The sequence below is a fragment of the Larus michahellis genome, chromosome Z (assembly GCF_964199755.1).
Source record: "Larus michahellis chromosome Z, bLarMic1.1, whole genome shotgun sequence".
Taxonomy (NCBI): domain Eukaryota; kingdom Metazoa; phylum Chordata; class Aves; order Charadriiformes; family Laridae; genus Larus; species Larus michahellis.
In genome coordinates, this window is record NC_133930.1 from 65574178 (window position 1) to 65598194 (window position 24017).

At 42.2% G+C, this 24017-nt stretch overlaps 2 protein-coding genes across 2 annotated transcripts in view; both read right to left on the reverse strand.

Moving 5' to 3' along the window:
* Positions 1-8922, reverse strand: part of PGGT1B (protein geranylgeranyltransferase type I subunit beta) — a 36439-nt gene extending 27517 nt beyond the window's left edge. The window contains exons 1-2 of the mRNA XM_074570439.1: positions 8655-8922; positions 2938-3056 (exon numbers count right to left, since the gene is read on the reverse strand). Of these exons, the coding sequence (XP_074426540.1) occupies positions 2938-3056; positions 8655-8899 (364 nt within the window). The 5' untranslated portion in view covers positions 8900-8922. The remainder of the gene's footprint in view (positions 1-2937; positions 3057-8654) is intronic.
* A 389-nt stretch (positions 8923-9311) lies between these two features.
* Positions 9312-23041, reverse strand: CCDC112 (coiled-coil domain containing 112). The gene is made up of 10 exons (XM_074569783.1): positions 22729-23041; positions 21719-21834; positions 20026-20147; positions 15926-16015; positions 14555-14630; positions 13573-13963; positions 11951-12367; positions 11064-11159; positions 10368-10470; positions 9312-10280 (listed from the first exon to the last, which is right to left on the reverse strand). Exons 1-10 carry the CDS (start codon positions 22777-22779, stop codon positions 10246-10248), a joined length of 1497 nt encoding a protein of 498 aa, XP_074425884.1. The 5' UTR covers positions 22780-23041; the 3' UTR covers positions 9312-10245.
* Between the last annotated feature and the right edge of the window lie 976 nt (positions 23042-24017).

Sequence of the window (24017 nt, forward strand, 5' to 3'; positions counted from 1 at the left end):
GGGTTACTCAAGAAGAAAAATGCCACAACCTCAACCATCACCCCCTTTTTCCTACTTTCTCCAAGCTTTTCCTGCTGAACATGGTGTGAGATGGTATGGTGTCCTGGCTGCATCCCTTGGCTGCATCTGCTGGGGCAGAAGGGGTGCAGACGAAAAAGAGACAGCCTTGACACTGTGCAGGCACTGCTCAGCAATAGCTGAAACACTGGTGTCTTATCAATGCTGTTTTAGTCACAAAAACAAAACACACCAGCATGTGGGCCACTATGGAAAAAATTAATTCTAGCACAGCCAGTATACTTACTAGAACAGTTATTGATAAAAATGAACAGATACTGAGTTTGCAGAGCATCAACTGTTCTGTCTCCTGTCCATTGGAAAAACAACAGTAAGGGAGCAGTAGGTCTCAAAATAATTTGAATTTGCCATCTTAAAAAACTGGTTTAAATAAAAATGAACTAAAATGCTATGGATATGGAAGCTTTGGAGAGACAAACATGATCAGCAGAGAAATTTATTTTTCTGATAAGAATGACAGGAATTTTCATTTTGCTCATTTTAGGAATAAGCCTAAAGCCAGTAATGCGATCAAAAAGAGAGAACCAAGATTCTGTAACAATATATTCCAATTTAAAATGTAAGTTTTAAATAGGCTTTCAGCCCCAGAGCCAAAAGTAATGAAGACTTATAGAGTACAATGCAGTTAATTAAGGCAAGATTACTGGAATTCACCATTCCAGACACTACATAATAAAACAGCATTATACTATAAACATCTGAAAATCAGTTTTCCAAGGAAAGAGGGATTTATCAGCATGCATGTCAAAGAAGTTGCAATAGAATTTTTCTTTAAAAGCAGAGTAAAGATGCTACTTCTTCCAAAAAGCCAAAAGAGGGAGTCAGAGCTATACTGCTGGGAGGCTGCCAGTTAACAAATACTGCACACCCAGGATTAAAAATTAGAAAAATCAATGCATTTTATTACAAGTAGACATCACGGGAAGGTATACATTCCTTTCTGAACATTTAGTAATGCAGTATCCAACTTGCTGCTATTGGTATCATTTACATTTTACATCATTTGTTGTCCATTAGATGAAGTAAAAGTGGAATATAAACAATGTTGAAGTTTTGGGGATTAAGTGACTAGATAGAGTAGTGTTATTGCCAAAAGCAAGAGAGCTTAAGAACAACAGAGTTCTCACAATGTGATATAAAAATGCAGGATTGGAGGGAAGTTTGTTCTTCCAGTAAAAAGCAGAGATTTATTACCTAAAAGCACAGGATACACTGTCAAAAGCATTCTCTGCAAAACTACTGTCCTGTAATCTTATGATGGGATGATAGCTAGAAAAAGGCAGAGTACATCTCAGCTGCGCCCTGGACTGTTAGCCTGCACACCTGCATGCTGAGATTTATACTGCCCTCTCTAGGAAGCTCTTGACAATGAGACTATTGCAAACATTGGCTAGGTAGAAAAAAGCCTTATTGAGAATTACTGCATGCTATCAAAGACAAATAGAAGATGCCTCTTTTAATCTCTCTTCTTGCAAACTCCACTGTTCTTTCAGACTACACTCATGAAAACTGGAATAAAAACCAGGAAGTGAGCAATTCCTAAAAACAAAGCATGTAAACCCTAGAAATATTTTAATGCTAAGGGACCGGAACCTTCCCATGATTAAAAACACTGTGGGAATAATTATGTGATCCAAACCCCTAATCTTCCATAATCAGTCGGGAGTACAACACAAGAAAAAACAAATCTATTAGAGCTAATGCCTGTGGTGGACCTGATGGTTTGTAAATTGCCAGAGTAAGAAAAGGGATCTTTTTACTACTGTAAAAATCAAGCATCAGCAATCTTGACTTTCATATGCTTACTTCATAATACTGGTTTTATTTTATAGAACCGCTTTTAGGAAAGAGACCTAATTTGCAGTCTAATAGTCTAATAATATCTAGTCTAATATAATTAGACTAGATATTATAAAGAAGTACCATTTTCTTTCTACAGCTATCCAACATACAAAGTATGTTCATGATTTTACAGATGGGCACTGGAATTATCTCTTCTCTAGAGACCAGCCTGGGGCTAATCCCACACCAGCACTCAACATGCCAGCACCTCCTGTCATACAACACCAGTGCCTCCTCGCCCACATCTCCCTCCCTCCCTTCCACCTCCTCTACTGCTATTAGCCATTTACCTGCACTGACACGGAAAAAATTGCCAATACCACCTGGCACACAGAAACAGAACCTCCATGACTTCTGCCAAGTCAGCAGGAAAGGGATGCTTCCCATGTGCACTCTCCCCAGCCTGGATCTGCTATGCACCTTCCAATCTGAGGACGGCTGGGATGCAGCAACAGCATTACTCCTAAAAACCTTAGGTAAATTTTATACTTGCAGATCTAAGGAACAGATTTTTCATTTTAAAGCAGGAACTGTGTTTATCCCTTTTGCTTCTTAACCTTGCACCTCCCATTTTCCAAAAGCTATACCAAATAACCACACCTGTGCTCAGAGCTCCTGGCATAGCTACAATTAATGGAAGTCAATAATAATCACTATTAGACTTGTAATACATATAACATATGAATTTCTTTTAGAACTAGGTGAAACATTCCTCCAAGATGCTTAAAGATGCAACTTCATTACTATTCTATACTGTCTTATCTTCAAATTAGTTTCACAGCTTCACCTTGTATACATAAAAGAGCCAAACTAATCACTTTTTCTACTTTTATTTCTTTAGAGGGACTATTTCTAGGATTTGCTGGATATTGCCATCTGAAATTATCAGGACAGCACTTCAGGAAGGTTAACTTTGTATTTTACAAAAACCAAGAGCCATCCACTATTCCCCAGGTGAAAAAAAGGCAAAAGTAAAGATGTTAATACCAATAAAAAAAACTAAAAAAAATCACTCACTGTCTTCTGTGGGAAGGACCTGCAGGGAATAAATCCATTCTATTATATCATCTTTGTTCACCACATCTAAGGAATCCAACATATCCAGACCAGAGAGCGCGAAAAATGCAATTGTCAACCTAAAAGAAAAAGATAAGACTTACACTTCCCACCAAAAATATCATGGGAAAATTAACAAACGGTTGCAGAAACAGAAATATCCATGAATTCTCAGCCTTTGACAGTGGTGCAACACATAGAGCTTAGCTCAGAAAACATGAAATTTATCTACGAGACAAAATTATATTCTTTGTGCTGTAAACATTTCTCTGTCTCAACAAGGCTTTTCAAATAAGCCACCCCTCCTTTTATATAGTAATGATACGCCAATTCAGACATTAACCTAAGGGCCTGATTACCTGAAAAAACACACTAGAAAGTAAACTAGGTTATTAACATATGGAACACTAGTTCTCTGTGATAAATTCTTACATGAACAATCCCCTAAATACGCAGTAAGCGCAAGGTAACCCAGAACTGCAGTAAGCTGTCTGTCATTGTGTCCCAAACCCAATTTCAGACGCTTAGAAGTTAGGAGTCAAACAGCAAGGCCTCCTTTGTAATCAATCAATGTATAAAGAGGCATACAGGAAGAATTACCATCTAGAGGTCTTCATTTCTTGTCCTTTGGTATAAAGGAGGTTTGATGACTAACTTAATTAAACATTTAAAATTAAGCACGTCAAATCTAAGTATAAAATAGAGGAGTGCAGTATCTAGCATGCCAAATGTCTTTCTTGCCCACAGTTTGTTTCCTTCCATAAATACCTGCTACCATACCCATTAACCAAAACCTTTTTTGAGGTTTTTTGGTTTTGCCTCAAATCATTGCAGTCACCTAGCTTACAGCATGGCTCCTCAGTTGCATTACTTGCTCTGACAAAGCACCAAAGCAACAGCACTGGGCTAGGAACTTGAGATAGCTTTCTATGAGAGAAAATGTATATGTAATGGTACCTTGGATGTTCTGACACTGATTAAAATTAGCTGGATGTATATTTTGCCACCCACACTTGCATCTGCCTGTCCTTCTAGAAATTCCTGCTCTCCTTTCACGAGATACAATGATGGATTGTGAAAGAGCTGCTACACAGGCAGAAGCTAGTTCAGCATACTAAGGAAAACCAAAAGTTAATGTCAGCTTTCCTTAGGAGACTAAGTTATAATTTGCAGTTACCTCACAAGCTGCTGAACCACCTTGGTCATCAGTAGTAGGCACCTCTGAAGATGAGGAGACAGATGTGGACAGAAGCCTCTACAGCCACTTAATGTCTGCCTGTGGTTCTGCATCAGAACCACAAACAGTAAAACCAAAGAAAAATGGTGATGTGAGTCAGCCCAAAACATGCCTCCAGAAGAAATCTTCTAATTAAAACACAGTAGCCAAATGATGCAGCAGACACTGATGTCAATAAAATGGCACGGCCTCAAAGGGTGACATTCCTACCAGTGGGCTGACCGGCTGCTACAATCATCGTGTTGCCATTCACAAGCCGAATTTAAGTCAACAACTTCTGCTTCAAAACTGTTATCATTTAAGATTACGTAGCACAAGCAGTGGTCACAGCTCAGTTGAATAATGGTGACTTAGGATGAAGTTACTTGATTTTACTTGGACCCTCAGCTTTTGCATTTCCTTTCATACCGCTCTTACAAAAAAGAGGGTTTAATCTATGATCTGCTTGAATATTGAACATGAACACTCCTTCAAAAATAATCCCTCCATGCAACTCTAAAGTCCTCACAAAAAAAAAAAATAATAAAAAAAAAAAAATCAAGCATGGAATAGTGTACAGCTCCATTACAGCAAGTATTCACGGCCAAAATAAAATTTAAACTTGCTCTAATCATTGGATTTTAATATGTCTCTCTACTATTATTATTACAAATAAAGTTTTTGAGTAGAGACAAAAAAAGTTTGTTGCACACAAAGGTATTTCTGTGTGGAACAAGAGTATCTTTTAAGCCATCTGATGACTAAAAAATTGTCTTTCAAAGTGTAAAATCAACACTTCAAGGCTTACATCAACTTTTGCCACTGATCAAATCTGTGTAACCCAAAATCTGACTCTGGATAATAGCACACTATTTCAAGCAAAACCACTACTTTTATAAAAAAAAACAAGGAATTTACTGTTCTGTTACACTAAACTATTTCTTTGAAACCGTGCATCTATTTTCTGATTTTCACAAAGTTTGACAATCTTTTACTGTAACTACTTCAAGACCTTTTGACACTATGTTACACAGCTAAGCTACCTCCAATGAGGCAGAAACAACATATGAACTCCAGCACTAGAAACTGTTGCAAACTAGGCCCAAAACCACAAGGCTGTACATACATGACGGACTATACTTAAAAATACATATTATCAGATAAATGAACGTAAAAAGTGTTCTTACATATAGTTAAGTTTCAATTTACTTATTTAGCGCAGATTGTCTGCGTTATTAGTACCAGCATGATTAAGGAACAGCCTGTGCAGTGTATTGGAATTCACATATGATGTGCAAGAACATGTGGCACCATGGGACATAGACAGGTCCTGATACAGCCATCTAAATACTGAATTGTTATTCCGTATGCCATCCTGCCTCACAGAAAATTAACAGATACATGTTCTGAGACTAACAAAGACAACTCTTAGCAGCACCTCAGCTGACACATAGCATAAAAACTTCATGTACAGCAATTTCCACGCAGGGTAGCCCTTTGAAAGACAAGCCCCCAAGTTTGGCATCACTTTCCCTGCATCTTTTCTTGATGCCTTCTACTACCTTACTGCATGTGTATTAATTTAGGAAGTAAAACATGAAAGTTTACAGCTGAAATTTATCTGTTAACTGACCTACTGAAAGCTTACAAAACACATATCATTTGTCTTAGTTCCCCCCGCCCCCAAGACAAGCAAGTAAACACATTTCTGATGACAGATTCATAACTCTTCATCTTCAGACATGGACAAAGACTCCAGTTTCTCAGCAGAATTCAGAAAACATTTCTAAAGTGACTGATTCGAAAAACTGAATGAGCATGCACCTGAATAGAGCCCCATGAAGAGCACCATTAACTGCCTAAAGAGCACCATGAAGTACCACAATCTGAAAGACTTCAGAGATGAGGAGAGTTACATTCTCCTGCAAAACCTCACAGTACTGACTGACCACGTATGAAACACTATCAACCAGATTGCTTAAAAACTACCTTTGCTGATGCTGCATACAGTAACTAAAGACAAAAATAACTACGAAGGCTCTGAGCCAGTAAGTTGAGCAAATAATGTGAAAACAGATTTATCATTGTACCTACTCCTTTAGTGTTTGACAAACCGCAGCTTCGGTTAAAAAGCACCAGTGCTGTGTGGAAAATGCAGTTGTTTCTGCTGCAGTGCCGTGAACCAAAACTAACTCACTGATGATTTTTTTTTTTTTTTTACAAGCCTGTTCTTCGTTTAGTTGAGTTTCCATATGTAATTAGCCATGGAACACCACAAATGTAGGAACAAGAACGGTTAAGAATAAAAGGGTAACAGCACTTCTTTCTGCAGAAGTACCAGCTCAGGAGGCTTGCTGAACTCAGTGACCTTGAAAATTGTCTAAGAGGCAAACTTAGTACCCTAAAGGTCAAACTAGGGAAGAAACATTTACGGTTCAATCCCATTTAGAATTTGTTAACAGACATGTAAGTACATCTGCAGAACACTGATCTAAAAAAACAGTGTAAGAGAAATGAAAAAACCTCTGTCTCAGTAAAAAAAGCATGACTTCAAAAAAATGCATGAATAGATGACCACAATTTTTATTCTAATTGAAGGTTTAGACTTTGCTCATCAGCCAAAAACTAAGGCATCCAGAAATAGTTCCAAACTGGCAGTTCCAATTTTCAGAAAACTGTATTTTCAGTGTTGCACAGCCATTATGTACAACACACCGCACTGGCTGTTTAATGTGTTGTGGCTACGACGACCACACATTAAATTTAAGTTCAGACAGCTCATTAATTTCTCAAGAGTTCTCAAAACAATTAGCGTTATTATTAGCATTACTCAGTAAAATTGGGGAAGACCCCATGTAAACTAGAGTGTCTGTTTCAGCTCAGTGGCAACCTGCGACAGCTTGGCAATGTAAATCACAGAACAAAAATGTTTAGGTCACTAAGGGTCTCTGGAGATCACTGGTCCCACCTTCTGCAGAATGCAAGGCCTTAGGCGAGATGACCCAGGACCTCGACAAGCCAAGTCTTCAAGGGTGACTCCAGTGCTTCATTGGGCAACCTATTTGTAGTTAACTGCTCCAATGGTGAAGAACATTTTTTCTACATCCAGACAACTTTCCCTGAAGCAACTCATTCCCATAGCCTCCTGCCCCGTCACCCTGCTCCCTTGTGAAGGGTGCACCTCCATCTTTCTTTGTAACTTGCTTCTCGGTATTGGAAGACTGATCTGATCTCCCCCTGTCGAGGCTGAACAAACCCCATTTCTTTAGCCTTCCTCCATGTCCGTGTGGCCGAGCTTAGCCCTTTGTGTTATGATTCTAATGCATCCACACACGTTATTGTAACTTTAATGCCTAGAAAGAGTTAAAAGTACGGCATGCCTAGGCTTCCTCTTGCTGTCATTTAAAATAACTGATGACGTACACCGAAATATTTGCTAATTCTTAATGAATAAATGATTTACATCTGAAATAAAATTTTTTAACTTTCCTTTTTAATATAAAGTTATGTGTTATTCCACACGGAGGTCAGCACTATCCATACTAGTCCTCACACATTTTTGCCAAGCATTTGTACTCTCAACTGAAAAAGAAACTTGATTTAGCAGGAAGACTTGATCAAACAAATTAAGCATTCCTCACAGCATGACCTGCAGGAGATTACAAAGTGAAAGCATCTAATGATTATATTGGTTGAGTACAAGATTGAACCCTCTACATGTCTCCAAGTTTTTCTCAAGTGCAGCTTGACGATCAAATTATTGATCCCCTTGTGCCCCAGATGCAACTGACTACCTTACATGAAGGCTCTAAGAATCTGAAGTAAATGCATTCTGAAGCCATTATGGGGACAAACGTCCCTCTAATTCAAAGTGAGGAATGTATTTCAGTAGTATTTTAACTTTTATACTAGCTAATGAAGATTTAAACTATTCCTGTTACACCACCAAGAGTCTTCGGCATGCTGCTACAAAAGGTTTAAGTCACTTATTTTAATACTCCCTGGCTCGCAGTGAGGATTAAGAGAGTGAAGCGCAAGACTGGAAATAGATTAAAAGCCTAAACAAGTCTTCCCTCGTGGATATGGGGGAGTTTACGCCAGCACAGAATAAACCCTTACGCCCAACTCGTATTTTTTGCCGTCCGCCTGCTGCCGGGCAGATCGCAGGGAGCGCTCTCCTTTCGGCCACTGCCGCCCGCCCGGTGCGGTCCCGCAGCCTGCCCACAGCCGGGGGAGGCCGGGCAGCCCTCCGGGAGGCATTTCACCGCAACGCCGCGGAGGGGAGAGCCGCCGCCTCCCCGAGACGGGCGCCGGGCGAAAGGCAACAGGGTCCGTCCGGCCTTCCCACCGCACGGCCCGAGGGCGAGCAGCGCCACGACCCCGGCCCCCATCCCAAGGGCGGGGACCCCCGGTCCGGCCCACCTACCGCCCCTCAGCGGTGGGAGGACCCCGGCCCCGCTACCTGCTGGTCTCCAGGGACGAGTAGCGCTCGGGCAGGATCTGGAGGCAGCGCTGGAAGAACCGCACATGCCGCTCCCGCAGGAAATCCAGCGGCTCCGACTGCGGCTCCGGCTGCGGCTCCGGCTGCGGCTCCGGCTGCGGCGCCGGCTCCGACTGCGGCTGCGGCTCCGGCGCCGGCTCCGGCTCCGGCGCCGGCTCCGGCTCCGGCTCCCCCAAACGCGGCAGCTGCGGCGCCGCTTCCGCCATGTTGCCGCCTCCCGGCCCCGGCGCGCACCGACTACATCACACGCGACGCCGGACACGCCCCGCGACGGGACGTGACGGCCGACCGGCCCCCGCCCCGGTCCCGGGGGAGGAGGAGGGTCGGTGGTCGCGACGTGTGTCGCTGCCGGCGCCGTGCGTGGCCGCCAGCGGGTGTCAGCCTGCCGGGAAGGGAGTTCTGAAGGCAAAGGGAAAGATGTGCCGTCACTCAGAGCCCGCCGGTCTGACGCAAGTGACGTTTTAAATCCGTCATTCACAAAATACAAGGGTAGTACACATCATTGTTTAATATCTTTATCAATGATCTGGACGAGGAGATTGAGTGCACCCTCAGTAAATCTGCAGACGACACCAAACTGGGTGGGAGTGTTGATCTGCTTGAGGGTAGGAAGGCTCTACAGAGGGACCTGGACAGGCTGGATCGATGGGCCAAGGCCAACTGTATGAGGTTTAATAAGGCCAAGTGCCAGGTCCTGCATTTCAGTCACAACAACCTCAAGCAACGCTACAGGCTTGGGGAAGAGTGGCTGGAAAGCTGCCCAGCAGAAAAGGACCTGGGGGTGCTGCTGGACGGCCAGCTTAACATGAGCCAGCAGTGTGCCCAGGTGGCCAAGAAGGCCAACAGCATTCTGGCTTGCATCAGGAATAGCGTGGCCAGCAGGAGCAGGGTAGTGATGGTGCCTCTGTACTCGGCACTGGTGAGGCCTCACCTCGAGTCCTGTGTTCAGTTCTGGGCCCCGCTGTACAAGAGGGACATTGAAGTGCTGGAGCGTGTCCAGAGGAGAGCTACCAGGCTGGTGAGGGGTCTGGAGACCAGGTCATATGAGGAGAGGCTGAGGGAGCTGGGCATGTTTAGCTTGGGGAAGAGGAGGCTGAGGGGAGACCTCATTGCCCTCTACAACTACCTGAAAGGAGATTGTGGAGAGGTGGGTGTTGGCCTCTTCTCCCAGGTGAATAATGACAGGAGCAGAGGAAATGGTCTGAAGCTGCGGCAGGGGGTGGTTAGATTAGATATTAGGAAGAATTACTTTACTGAAAGAGTGGTCAGGCCCTGGAACAGCCTGCCCAGGATGGCTGAGTCACCATACCTAGATGTATTTAAGAAACGTCTAGATTTGGCACTTCAGGGCATGCTCTAGTGGCAGAGATTGTAGGGGTTGTTTGCTTGGGGTTTTTTTTGTGTGTGTATGGTCGGACTTGATGATCTCAAAGGTGCTTTCCAATCATGAAGATTCTATGATTCTATGATCGTGTCAAGCGAATTTTGTGACAAGTCCCGAGGACGGCTGGCCATTGTGCAGGCGAGGCAGTCGTCATCCTGCGACAGGTGCTCATCTACGGCCCTTGTCTCCAGGCTGGGGCAGCTCTAAAAACAGGGCAAAAAAGCACAATGCGCTCATAGGTAACTATTTTTTGTCACGGCTGCGCATCCCATCACTCTCCCCTCACCTACTGGGAACAGGTAGAAATGTTTCGGAGGCTGCTGGTGCCATCCCTTTCGTGCATTCCTCCCAGCCCTTGGTACGTCTGCGGTCACTGGTGACACGAATCTCCACCTTGGAATCAAACAAAAAAACATAAAAAAATTGTTCTTTTTCACTGATGACAGAATGAATTGTGTCCATTCATTAGATCTTCATTGTATGAATAGCTGCAGAGCAAATGGAATGCGACTGGACAGCCAGAAAGAGACTTCTCCCTCCACACTATCACAGGCAACAGCAGAAACACAAAATCAAGTAATTTAAAAGGCTAAAGCCTCAAAACCCAGACAATGTTCCCAAAACTCTTCTGACAGACGTCCTCCTTATTTAACCAAGGGTAGAAAACCATTTAAAAATTAGGAAAAATCCCACCTACATTGCAGCGTATTTGTGCAAGTTACAGGCTTTGCCCAGAACAAGTATTGCCAGAAGATAAAATCTCTCTTGCGCTTTTTAAAAATTTATTTTAAACAAAAGAACAACTATACCTGCTGTATTTTTGTTTCCTGATAACAAGCATGGTAACTATTTAAATTTCTTTCTTCCTTTACAACCATCTAGGTACATAAAAATAATTGCTTTTTAGATCACTGAGGAAAAAGGTGGTTTAAACAACCAAGCTGCAAACACCTCTGATTACAAGGAAAAAAAAAATGGTAAATTACCTTCTCTCTTAACTTTGCCAATCTTTTTTCTTTTTCTCCTTTCTTTAATTCTTTAGCTTGTTTCTGTAGAATCCTTAGCTCCAGTTTATGTAGATCCTGAAACATATAACAAATGGAAAAGCAAACTTTTTGGAAGTGAAACAAATTGTATAAAAGTATATATGTAGCTTTTTCACAGTTAATTTTTTTTTGTTTAAAAATTATTTTGTCATAGTACAGAATAAAGTAACACCAGGTAGATAATTGCTATAGCTTGTCCTGCACACACAAATTATAGTTACGCAGTTTTGAAAAAAATGGACTGTAGTAGTTTAATCTCTGTTTATAAAAATGAACTTTAGTGTTGTCCTGGTTTAAGGTAGAACAGAAGCAACCTTCTGTGCAGTAATTTTACTTCTCAGCTAAGCCTCTTCTAACTCTGAAAACAATTATCAGTTCTCCAGTAATGAGATTTACATTGATGAGGGATCTGACTTAACCTTACAGCTACTGAAACCTGCAGGATCTTCAAACATCTCTTTTTATTTCATATCTGCATACAACGATCAACTCTCCTGATGTTTTCTATAGCACAGAGTGCAACAGAGCCCAGGCTGTTTTTCCCAAACATTTTCACATTGAAGTAAATAAAACTACTTCTATATGTAGAAAGAAATACGGGGTTGAATAATCCCATAGAATTTAGATACTGAGGAAAAGGAACATCTTTATCTAAAATAAAGTTTCATACTGTTTCTTGTATGTAACAGATCCTGTTATTTATAGTGAATCAAAATAGATTTAAATGAATGAAACATGGATTTTTAAAAGTGTTTAACATTATATTGTAGGAGAAACTAGGCGAATTTAAAACAACAACATGCATAACTGGAGATGTAATTACGCACACGCCCTTGAAACTTAGTAATTTCTTCTGCGGCAATTCTTTTCCTTTCCTCCTTTTCAGCTTCCTCTCTCTTCTTGTTTTCAAGCTTTTCAAGTTCATTCTTCTCTTTCTTCTGCAAGGTATAGCTTTCCAACAGTAACTTCATATGGAGTTGGCGCTGGCATTCTTTTCCTTGTTTTTTCTCCTTCTCTTCTTCTAGTTTTAATTGCGATGCTTGTTCCATTGCAAATGCTATTGCTTTCTGTTTCTTCCATGCTTCAATTACTGATTGTTGTTTTTTTCTTTCTTCTTCTGCTTTTTGCTTCTGTGCTTCTTCACGCTGTAGCCATTCTTCGTTGAGCATTTTTTCTGCTTTCTCTTTCTCCTTCAAGTTTCCTTCTTTTTCTTGCTGCTGCTTTTCTTTCCACTGCTTAATTGACTGCAAGAGAACATCAGGAAATAAAAAAAAAACCAAACAAGTTTTCATTACAATTTTACGCATTCCCATTGATTTGGTCTGATGAAAACATATGTTCTGAGGATACAAACTGCAGATAGGAATTAGAAGTCTACTAAAGGCAAAACTTAAGGCAAAGAAGCACCTATATCTGCTTTCTCGCAATTTTGTTTTTCTATTTTATGGGTCACACAGGCAGGTTTAATATGTGCCTGCTAAAATTATTTAAATTATGTCATTCATATTAACTTTGGGTAGTCATGAATGCTGGTGTAATATGCTTTTTTTAATGCAAACATATTTCAGGTCTTAATTTTTTTCTTCAAATTAACAATTTCACCTATGGTTTTATAATTTGGTTTTTATGTCAGCGTATCTTTTATTACTTGGATGGATAGTTCTTGAAGGAATTGTAATTTTCTATGTCAGTATGGCATAGGTATATTGCCTATATGGTGGGACAGACATTCTTAGGGACAGATGTAACAAGTACTGCAATTTCAGATAGGATCTTACTTACTGCTCTGGGATTGGCATCTAACTTGCTGGACCACTGCCATCAAAAGCATTTTTAATATACTTTGGCAATACGCAGCCTGTTGAGGAATGGCTACATGAGAACGGGCACGGCACCATGCAGGACTGTCAGAAGTAAGTTATGCCTGCCTGCATGGAGAATTCCGAGTCACGCTGATAAGAAAGATGCTGAAGGCCGTGCTGACCTTCCTTAAGTCAGATAAACAACTTTGAGAAAGTAGACTGTGAGAGAACAGGAACAAACCTGGACCCAAGAAACTGCATGTAGGAGGAGTATGAATAATGTAATCTTTAGCGCACAGCCCATAGTTGTAAGACAAATAGGCATATTTAAGTATAAGCGTATAAAAGTCTGATGAAGCTGCAATAAAGCTGAAGCTTGCTTTATCACTCATATTGAGTCGACTGCTTGTTTCCCTCGCTCGTCGCACCAGCCCACTTCAGTGTGTCGTTAGGTCTATTCTTATTGGTAATTCTTTAAGACAAGTATTTTTGGAAAGTTGAGGATGCTAAAGTTAGATACCATGAGCTGTAACAGAAATCCACCTAGCACTACCACCAGAGGCGCAAATACAAAAATAAGAAATGCATGCATTTTAAAAATAAGTACTTTTTCTTAAGCCTTAAAAGCCCTAGAGGGGTTATTTTACCTCTTTCTTTCGTTCGTTTAAAATTAGAAACTCTTGATACCATTTGCAATGCTGTTCGATATCTTCTTTTGTTCTACCACAGAGATACTCAAGGGCTTCATCCATGTAAGACAGCCTTCCTCTGTGTTTTGTCCATACTTTCAGAAAATTTTGATGATCATAATCATCCCAGCCTCCTTGCCTCCCTCCTGTTCGCTGAAGAAATCTTTCAAACTCTACTACTTCTTCAGGTAGATGATTTTCCAGTGTTTTATCAACTGAGATCCTGGCTGATGGTAATTTCAAAGCTTTTTCCATTGTTGAGCTGCCTAACGCCCACAGTTCCACTTTTCTCTCAAAGACACTGAGCTCATTAATGGCGGTTTTTTCCTCCTTCAAAAGCTGTTCGTATCTGAAAAGAGAACACTGAAATGTAAGAAAATAAGTCCAGTATTCATTGTTCATTCACTGAAAATGAATTTTGGAATTGTTCAATACCACAGAAAAGCTATTCTTCAAAGATTAAAACTGAAATGGTAACACAGATGACAGTACGGTTGTAATGATCCCATAATAAAGCACTACACAATCAGATTTGTTACCCTTTTACTGAAAGTGTTTATGGCACTCAACTAACAACTAACTCAATCCCCTCCTGACACCAGCAGAGAGAAAGGGAAGTAAAAAACCCACCCACTTAAAAAACAAAACAATAGCAAGAACAAAAAACCCACAATCTAATCTCTTCTGCAGCCTTTCTCTGAAAAGCCTTTTCATAGGGAAATGATTATTACATTGGATCACTGCAACAGCTATATAAACAGCCTCCCTAAAAGGCTGCTTATCAAGCTTCTAAGGTTGATAGCTTGAGTTTTGACTTACATACCACAGGAATCACTACCAAAGGAGTAAATCAAAAGAATCGTTTACTTGATTAATGCAAAGTTTTCACTGTGTCTTATGAAAGCACATTTTCTTGTAGCTGAAGCATGTATAAACATACATTTGTCTCTGTTCCTCTTTAAAAGCATTGATTGCATTTTCAACTTCTTCCATCATTTCCTTGAGCTTGTCAACAACTAAAAAGGAAAAGAAGAAAAGAGCATATCATTTAAGAAGTCTACAGTATTTACCAGTAATTCAGCACTACCCAGAAATGTAGCCACTTGCAGAGACCTCTGGGACGCTTTTATTTCCCTGTACAAAAAAGTATGCATTTCCATCTCAAACAGCCTTAAAAGAGAGACTCTCGTTTATTCAAAAGGTGTGATTTCACAGTGATTTGGCTAACTGGATCCAAATCCCAGCGTAAATGTTTATTTCCATTAAACAAGTCTCATTCTGAGTAACCTTCAAAGCCAGCCTTATCCTAAAAAGCTTCCACATTTGTTTTTTATAACAATGCAATTAATGACTTAAGAAGTACACTCAAATCTTTGATTTATACCAGGCTGTAGCAACCCTATTTAACCTACAGGTCACTACTTTCACAAAGCTGACAAAGAAACATCAAAGAAAGACTTTATTCTGTACAGTCACCATGCTATAGTCCTGATATGGAGAATGACAGCAAGACAGCTGTCTAGAGAAGATCTATTTTGCAATGGTAGAAAAAAGTTTTAGAATCTGTTTTAAATCAGCTCAACATCTCTGTGGACACATGTTGAACGCATAGTTTAACTAACCTGGCTTTAAAAAATAATAAACTAAATTGGTACAGTTATATCTGTATATATATATGTATATCTGTATGTACACTCTTAGTTCAGCTTTCATGCCTTGTTAGTTCTTGTTATCTTTGCAGACAGTTTAAGAAGATAATGCATTTTTTATAGAACAGACACTGAATAAATGAAGTGAGGTGCATCTGGCTCTCATCTAATAGGAAGGCTTCAGCCAGAGCTTCACACGAGGCAGCAGAGTATCACAGAAGAACGGTTCTTTCAGTGCCTATTTCCCAAAAGTTTCTAAATATCCAAATGAATGAGTTGTTTCAGCATTTTCCACAGAATATTCCAATTTACCCTTAAGGGCATGTGTACAACCAAAAATGAGTTACCTGGAGACCCTACCCTGTGACCTCTTACCAGATGAAAGGTACTAGAATACTAATTTTACTAAGGCAAAGAGTTACATACAGAAAAGAAACAAACCCACACCACTTCTAAGACAGAGACAGTTTCTCTGTTTCCATGCAGAACGGCACCATCTTTCACCATTTCTTACATTTTTATATTCTTCTCTTCCCAGATTCCTGCAAAAGCAAACAGACTGGAGAAAGAATATTCCAAGTCTGCAGAAGAATCACAAGCCCAACTGTGCAGGAAACCTGTCTATAGAGGAAAATGTTTTTAAATCTGTTATCACGACTTACATTCTGGTGTAGGCTTCACATCGTTTAATTGTCGCTGAAGTCTCTTCACATTATTTTGTATTTTTGATAGCTGCTGCAGGACTTTTGCTTCTGTTAAAATAAACTGCTGATAGTTCTAACAGTTTCTTTACACATTAAATTCAATACAAGAACAAAAGCAATAAAGTGTGCAAAATAAACTGGCAATTTCATCTAAGCAGGGACACAAATTCTGTTTTATCATAAGAAACTGCCATCATACTAAGCATTTTAACACGACTGTAACTGCATGGGCCATGTATTGCCCCACACAGTGTTAACAGATTTTAAATTAGTAGCTCCTATTTTTAAAGGGGTCAACAGGACAGTCCTACCTATCAGTTTGAGGCTGTTTGTTTGGTTTTTTTTTCCCCCAAACCTTTAATCAGGTGTCCAGAGTTTGGAGAATATTGCCTATGCAGATGAAACCTCCTCTAGAATTTTGAGGGAGACTTTGACCTAGGCGTCAAAACACTCAGCAATGAAGCGCAATGGAACTCAGCAATGAAACTTGGTAAGCACAGTACTACTTCAACAAGATTTACTTATTTGCTGTGTTAACTAAAGTAGAATCGGTGTTTTCACGTACTCCAAGCATGCATCCGCTTATTTGCTTTGTTACCACATGGCTCCTCATCAGTCCATAAATACAATTCTGAGGAGAATGAAGTTCTGGATACATCTTAGGCACTAAGGAGTTGTATCTTCTATCCTAAAAGATTTGGGTTAAGGAAGGGAAACAGAGTCCAAGAGTTAAATGTAACAAAATGTAGCTAAGACATGACCCTACTAGTTCCTGCTGAGACCACAGAAAGTGTAAAAGCACATAGGTCATACTGAAAGACCTGAACATAGAAAATGGCAAGTTTGGGGGTTCTAGTGCACACCCTAAAAGATCATACTGTAACACTCCTTCACAAGTAGCGCCTTACACCTCTCATCTTTGTCCTCTTTATTATCTCACAACCATATCTCCATCCATACTTCCATGCGCCCTTTTTATCCTGGAAAATTTTCTGAACGTTTTGGCTTAGTCATTCCTCAGAAATATTTAAATTTCTTAAGGATTGCAAGATGTAAAGGGTATGATATTTCCTTAATTAGAAGACAAACATTAAAACACATCCAAATTTGTAAGGTGAGCATATTTTTAGTTGTCTTTATGGGTCCTTTCCCTTCTTGAACTTATTTTGTTTTGATCTTCTATATCAGAAGCATAGCATGATTTATTTGATTACTTTTGAAAGAATCTAGGTACTGTGATCAGGGAGTCACTTTTTTTCCTGAAGTATTTCATTAATGCATAAGTGGAACAGATATTGTAGGACAGACTGTGTACCATCTCACAGCACTATTTAGACTAAGAATTCATTATCCAAGAATTTGAAAAATGCAGACGCAGAACTGTTTAGAAATATATTGAAAGGCAGCAATCAGTGTGTGAAAAACTTATGTTGTGGTAAATATGTATTTATTGTACCTTAGCTAGACTACATTAGATTTTGCAATACACACGCAAAATGGATTCCAGGTTTCTAAACCAGTAACTTTCCACCAAAGGTTTTCTGTCTGCTACATTCAAGATTAAAAGAAAACTGTTAATAACACAGAAGGTTTAAAATGTTTATGCTACTGAATTTTGCAAGTGAATTGTAGAAGTCTTCTTTATAATCAGTACACATGCTGAAATACCACACTTGTATCAGTGTCCACGTTCCATCTAAACTAATCTCTTTGTACTACTGATTATTGAACCACTTAGAATCATAGAATAGTTTGGGTTGGAAGGGACCTTTGAAGGTTATCTAGTCCAACCTCCCCTGCAATGAGCTGAGACATGCTCAGAGCTCCATCCAATCTGACCTTGAACGTTTCCACGGATGGGGCATCTACCACCTCTCTGGGCAACCTGTTCTAGTGTTTCACCAACCTCATTGTAAAAAGTTTCTTCCTTGTATCTAGTCCAAACCTTCCTTCTTTCACTTTAAAGCCATTACCCCTTGTTCTACTGCAACAGGCCCTGCTAAAAAGCCTGTCCCCATCTTTCTTATGAGCCTCCTTTAAGTACTGAAAGGTCACAATAAGGTCTCCCTGAAGCCTTCTCTTCTCCAGGCTGAACAATCCCAACTCTCAGCTTTTCTTTATAGCAGAGGCGCTCTAGCCTTCTCATCATTTTCATGGCCCTCCGCTGGACCCACTCCAACAGGTCCATGTCTTTCCTGTGCTTAGTGGTCCAGAGCTGAACGCAGTACTCCAGGTGGGGGTCTCACCAGAGTGGAGTAAAGGGGCAGAATCACCTCCCTCGAGCTGCTGGCCACCCTTCTTTTGATGCAGACCAGGATACAGTAGGCTTTCTGGGCTGCAAACATACATACAGTTGGCTCATGTCCAACTTTTCATCCACGAACACCCCTAAGTCCTTCTCAGCAGGGCTACTCTCAATCCCTTCATCCCCCGGTTTGTATTGATACAGGGGGTCGCCTGACCCAGGTGCAGGACCCTGCCCTTGGCCTTGTTGAACCTCATGAGGTTCACATGGACACACTTCTTGAGCCTGTCCGGGTCTCTCTGGTTGACATCCCATCCCTCACCACTGCACCACTCAGCTTGGTGTCATCAGCAAACTTGGTAAGGGTGCACTCGATCCCACTATGTCATTGATGAAGATATTGACTAGTACTGGTCCAAACACGGACCCCCAAGGGACACCACATGTCAGCAATCCTCAAGTGGTCCTGAACCTGATCTTCTCTTACAGTAGGAAGGATTTTTTTTCCCCCAGTCCCTGACTTGTGGGGGGATTTTTTTTCCCCCAGTCCCTGACCACTGGAATGGTGTGGGGAGAGAGGTTGCCAGGGAAGACTCGGGCAAAAAAGTTGTTGAGGACCTCAGCCTTCTCGTCTGTTGTTACCAGTTCGCCAGTCTTGCTCATCAGGGCGGTAAGCTTTCTTTGACCTTCCTTTTCTGGCTGACATACCTGTAGAATCCTTTTTTATTATTCTTTGTATCCCTTGCCAAGTTCAGCTCTAGCTGCGCCTTGGCCTTCCTGACCCCATCTCTACACAACCAGGCAGTGTCCCTATACTCTTCCCAGGATATCTGTCCCTGCTTCCACTGCCTCTGCATCTCTCTCTTGCCCTTTAGTTTGACCAACAGGTCTTGACTCAGCCATGATGGTCTCTTGCCCTCCTTTCCCGGTCTCTTACACCTAGGGATTGAGAGCTCTTGCACTCTGTGGGAAGCATCCTTCAAGATCTACCAGCTCTGTTCTGCTCCCTTGTCCCTGCAGCTTCATCACCACCCACGTGGAAGGGTAACAATGGGTAACAGTCCAAGGGCTGTACCAGGCTAGGAAGTTTCCTAGTGATGTCCTTAACCCAGGCCCCAGGGAGGCAGCACACTTCCCTAAGAGGAGGGTCAGACTGGCATATCAGACCCTCTGTTCCCCTCAGAAGGGAGTCACCTACAACTATAACCCATCTTTTCTTCCTTGTGGAGGTGGTTGTGATACAGGGAGTAGGCCTTGGCAGCACCTCTGGTGAAGATGGACTGTCATCCACATCATCATCCACTGTCTTTCTACGTCCAGAGCCTTGTACCTGTTCTACAGAGGCACTTGGGAAGGCAAGGTGGGCAAGGAGGGGGTTTGCTACTTGCCTCCATTCACTCCTCTCATTTAAGCCTTCAGCCTGTCGGGGTATGGGGGGCAGGATACAAGATCCCCTTGATCTTGGGTTTTTCCTGGTGAATATTCCGTTTCTGTCTCAGGGAAGGCAGAGTATGGCTTCACTACTCTATCTCTTTCTTGGACTCCCTGATGCTCCTTAACCTTTCTACTTTCTTTCTACTTGTAGCTCTGCCACCAGGCTGAGCAGATCGTCCACCTGGTCACACCTCACACAGCTGTTCTCACTACTGCCATCCTTTACCAGCAAAAAGCTCTGTCACTCCCTGCAGCCAAGACCTGGACTGCATGTTTTTGTGGGAACAAACAAACAACAGTAGTATTTCCTGTTTAAACAAACAACAGTAGAGTTAAAAAAAAAAGGACAAACAAAAAACCCAAATAAAATCCCACTTACTTTCAGTTTTCCTGCTGACAGTCATGGTACGTTCCAGTTCCTCTAGTATGCTGTATTCTACCCTGAAATCACTCTTCCTATTGTAAAGATGTCCATTTTTGTCTTTTTCTGTATTTGCAAGCCTGGAAAAAAAGGTTGCCACACTGAGTAAGACACAAATACTTAGCAAAGCCCCAAGACTTTCAAAGGTTAGAATCCAGCTGAGGATGCGTCAACAGGACTGTCTTAGATTTTATACAAATCACTGGTTTGTTCCTACAGCTGTTTTCAAGGAAAATCTTTCTGCAGTTATAAGACTACACACTGAAGTAATGCAAGAACTTGAACAAGAGAAATGCGTTAAGAAGGAAACTACCTTGCCGACAGGCAGTGGTCCACACACTGAAATAGCCTGAAATTTTATCTGTATGCTCACTATCAGAGAGCCTCATGAGAATTTTCATTGGAAAGCGCAGGGACAGAGTCAGGCTGTATTAATGCAGTTGCACACATAGATGGAGCCCCAGCACAAACAAAACAAGTACATGCTCTCAGCCTTAACACTAGCAATAGTGCTACTGTAACTGAAGATTCAAATTCAAGTTCATTAGCATTTAAATAACTTAAACTATGCATTATGTACAGTACAGAGAGTTTTATGACTTTTGCCTTCTTACTAAGGTACAGAAACATCTGGTAGGATTCTCAATACTAAGCAACACTACTGACAGCCCAAGAAAGCCTGTCTCTTGGCAGCAGCTTGGTTCTTCAGCAGACTATTGTTGCTACATGGTTCAAACTCCTATATAGTGCAGTTTATGGTTCACAGTTTAAATGCTTTGCTGTCCACTAGAATTCACAGACCAGACCCAAGTACCAAATCTCCCCACACAGTGCACTAGAAGCCTTTAGAGCACAACAACTACAGAAGGACAGTGTGCCAGAGTTAAATGGCATGCCTTATTTGGAGCTGCTTGGGAACATCTACATTACCCAGCAGTCAATTTTTGAGCCATAACTGAGGATCCAGAACAACCAAGGAAGAGCTGATTCAGTCAGACAGCATAAGCACTCCCGTGAGACTTAAGTGTCACTGTTCTTTCAGGATTCACAACTACAAACCTCTCTTTCATCCGTGTGGCTGCATCAGCTCTGTCTACTAAAGCTCATTCGTGCAAGAAGAAACCTTCCTGTTCTTTCAACTGCCAGTGTGGTTGTTACAGCATTTACTCAAGATGTGAGGAAACAGATTTAAATCACATCTGTGCCTGAGATGTTGTGAACCCCCATTTTCCACAGCAGTGGCCTGGATATTCTAGATAAAGTGCTTTCAATCTCCTCTGAGGAAGCTGTTGTAATGCTGCCGCAATTCCCCTTTTGTTGGTATGTCTTAAGGGCTTTAGGTTCTTAGAAGGCTAAGCACAGCTGAGTGGTAAAACTGAAAACTCAACTATGCCACGTGCACTTTCTTTTTCCTGCATCTAGTCATCCAAAGAAGAAGACTGACCAAAGTCCAAATAGTAATTACAGCAACAGTATATTTGGAGCTCACGAGCCTATCCTGAACTATTTTAACAGCCACAATAATCTGCCAGAGCTCCTGGAAAGGGAATCGTAGCCTAGAGGTTTCACTACCATAAATTCTTGCCTTGAACCTTCAGTTATATTACCTCCAGAACATCATGAAAATATATTTATGATGTGCTTAACTTACTGGGTTTTTAGCTTTTCTGCAGTTCTTATGAATTCAGCTTTCTTAGATTGTTCATCCTTCATCTTCCAGTTCTGAAATTGTCGACCAGCACCTGCAGTACTGGAACAGCTGTCATTCTGTATGTAATAAAATAAAATACTATTAAAAACCCAATATTTCTTTTTAAAATGTTCATTCATTATTTTAAAGCAGACAACACCACAGTGCAGAGTAACAGCATTACTTCAGTTTTATACTGGCACACTTTAAATATTTTTAAGTCACACAGGTATAAAACTGGAGCAATGAGTGACAGCAAGCTGATAACTGTACAAAAAAATGTATTCTTCAACAGAAAAATTGAAAGACTGCAACATCAGCTTGCTGTAATGGAGGCAGCTCACCACACTGCAATACTAAATCAAGGCAACTGCCTTGCTGCTGATGGCAATCAGTCTGATGAGTCAGAGTTACTCCCTACCTGACCATAAGCAGGTAATCTACACTAGGCAGATTACCCCCATTTCATCTCGTTCAAGAAAAGCACTGGCTTAACTTCTGAAATGCGCTTAATGTCCCTTGCAAAGTGCCAATGCTTAATGATAGCAACCCTGAACATCCTTAACATAACCACTGCTAGGAACGACGATGATGGAACCCCCTGTTCAGGTTATGAAGCTACCATTTTGCAGCCAGCCCGGCAAACCCGCACTGCTTCTTACACGTTTCTTTTTAACCTTTATCCCTACACCTCGTACGAGGTTGGAACTCCTCAGCGGCTGCCGCCCGGTGGGCCTGAAGAGAGGGGCTCCCCTCAGAGAGGGGCTGCCCCCAGAGATGGGGTCCCGTCAGAGAAGGGCTTCTCTCAGAGAGGAGGTCCCTGCAGAGAGGGTGTCCCCTCAGAGAGGGGCTGCCTGCTGAGATGGGATCCCCACAAAGAGGGGTTGCCTGCTGAGGTGGGCTCCCCGCAGAGAGGGGCTGCCCCCGCCGGCGGGTTGGGCAGCGGCTCCGCGCCGCGCTCCGGCCTTTACCTGTTGCTGCCCGGCGGCCGCCGCAGCGACGGCCGTTGCCAGGGCAGCCATGTTGGCGGCGGCGGCGCTGAGGGGCGGCCCGTGCGCCGGCGGTTTAAGCCTCCCGAATTCCTGGGATTTCGACAGAAAGAAGGAGGAGTTTTACGCAGAGGGTCTGCCCCGCGTATGCCTGAGACAAGCGGTGCCTTTGTGAGAGGTGCCGCCGTCTTGGAGGGGGAAGGTGCTGTCCAGACTGCCGGCAGCTGCGGAAGGTTCTCCCCAGAGTGCGCTTGAGGCGATGAGCGTTTGAAGAAGACAGCGGCCTCAAGAGGGCCCAGGCTATTCTCCGGCGTTGTTCTAAATCCTAAGAGGTGGCTTGAAGAGCCGGGGCCACAGTCTGGGTGTAACAAGCAGGTGTCCCGACAGAGTGACATGCTGAAGGCCCGGTGGGCAGCACTGGCCTGAGCTGTGGGCCGCCGGGGAGCCCTGCATATGGGGATCCATCACATGTATGGCAGCAAGTGGTGCTTGCTGTGGGGGAGCACTATGTCCTGCTCTTCCCCCAGTGGCTGGTGGTCATTGGGAAGAGCCATGCGTGGTTGTTGTCTGGCTATGGCTGATTAACTGTCTTGCATATATGATTTGACACTTTTTTTTTTCCTTTCTCAACTCGTGGAGCACGCTTGTTACTGTCTCCGGTTTCATTTATGTTGGAATTTAAGGTTTTGTATTGATGGCTTCCTTCAGGAAGACCAGACTATATTGTCATTATCCTGACAGAAAATCATGAAATCATAGAGTCTTCATGGTTGGAAAGGACCTTTGAGATCATCAAGTCCGACCATACACACACAAAAAAAACCCCAAGCAAACAACCCCTACAATCTCTGCCACTAGAGCATGCCCTGGAGTGCCAAATCTAGACGTTTCTTAAATACATCTAGGGATGGTGACTCAACCACCTCCCTGGGCAGGCTGTTCCAGGGCCTGACCACTCTTTCAGTAAAGTAATTCTTCCTAATATCTAATCTAACCACCCCCTGCCGCAGCTTCAGACCATTTCCTCTGCTCCTGTCATTATTCACCTGGGAGAAGAGGCCAACACCCACCTCTCCACAATCTCCTTTCAGGTAGTTGTAGAGGGCAATGAGGTCTCCCCTCAGCCTCCTCTTCCCCAAGCTAAACATGCCCAGCTCCCTCAGCCTCTCCTCATATGACCTGGTCTCCAGACCCCTCACCAGCCTGGTAGCTCTCCTCTGGACACGCTCCAGCACTTCAATGTCCCTCTTGTACAGCGGGGCCCAGAACTG

Coding starts and splice junctions, on each gene's coding strand:
- CCDC112 (XM_074569783.1), bottom strand. CDS start 22,779: ATGGCTGCCCTGGCAACGGCCGTCGCTGCGGCGGCCGCCGGGCAGCAA. Junction 12,368..13,572: donor TAAACGAACGAAAGAAAGAG/GTAAAATAACCC, acceptor GTTCTCTTGCAG/TCAATTAAGCAGTGGAAAGA. Junction 10,471..11,063: donor TGGCAAAGTTAAGAGAGAAG/GTAATTTACCAT, acceptor TTTGATTCCAAG/GTGGAGATTCGTGTCACCAG.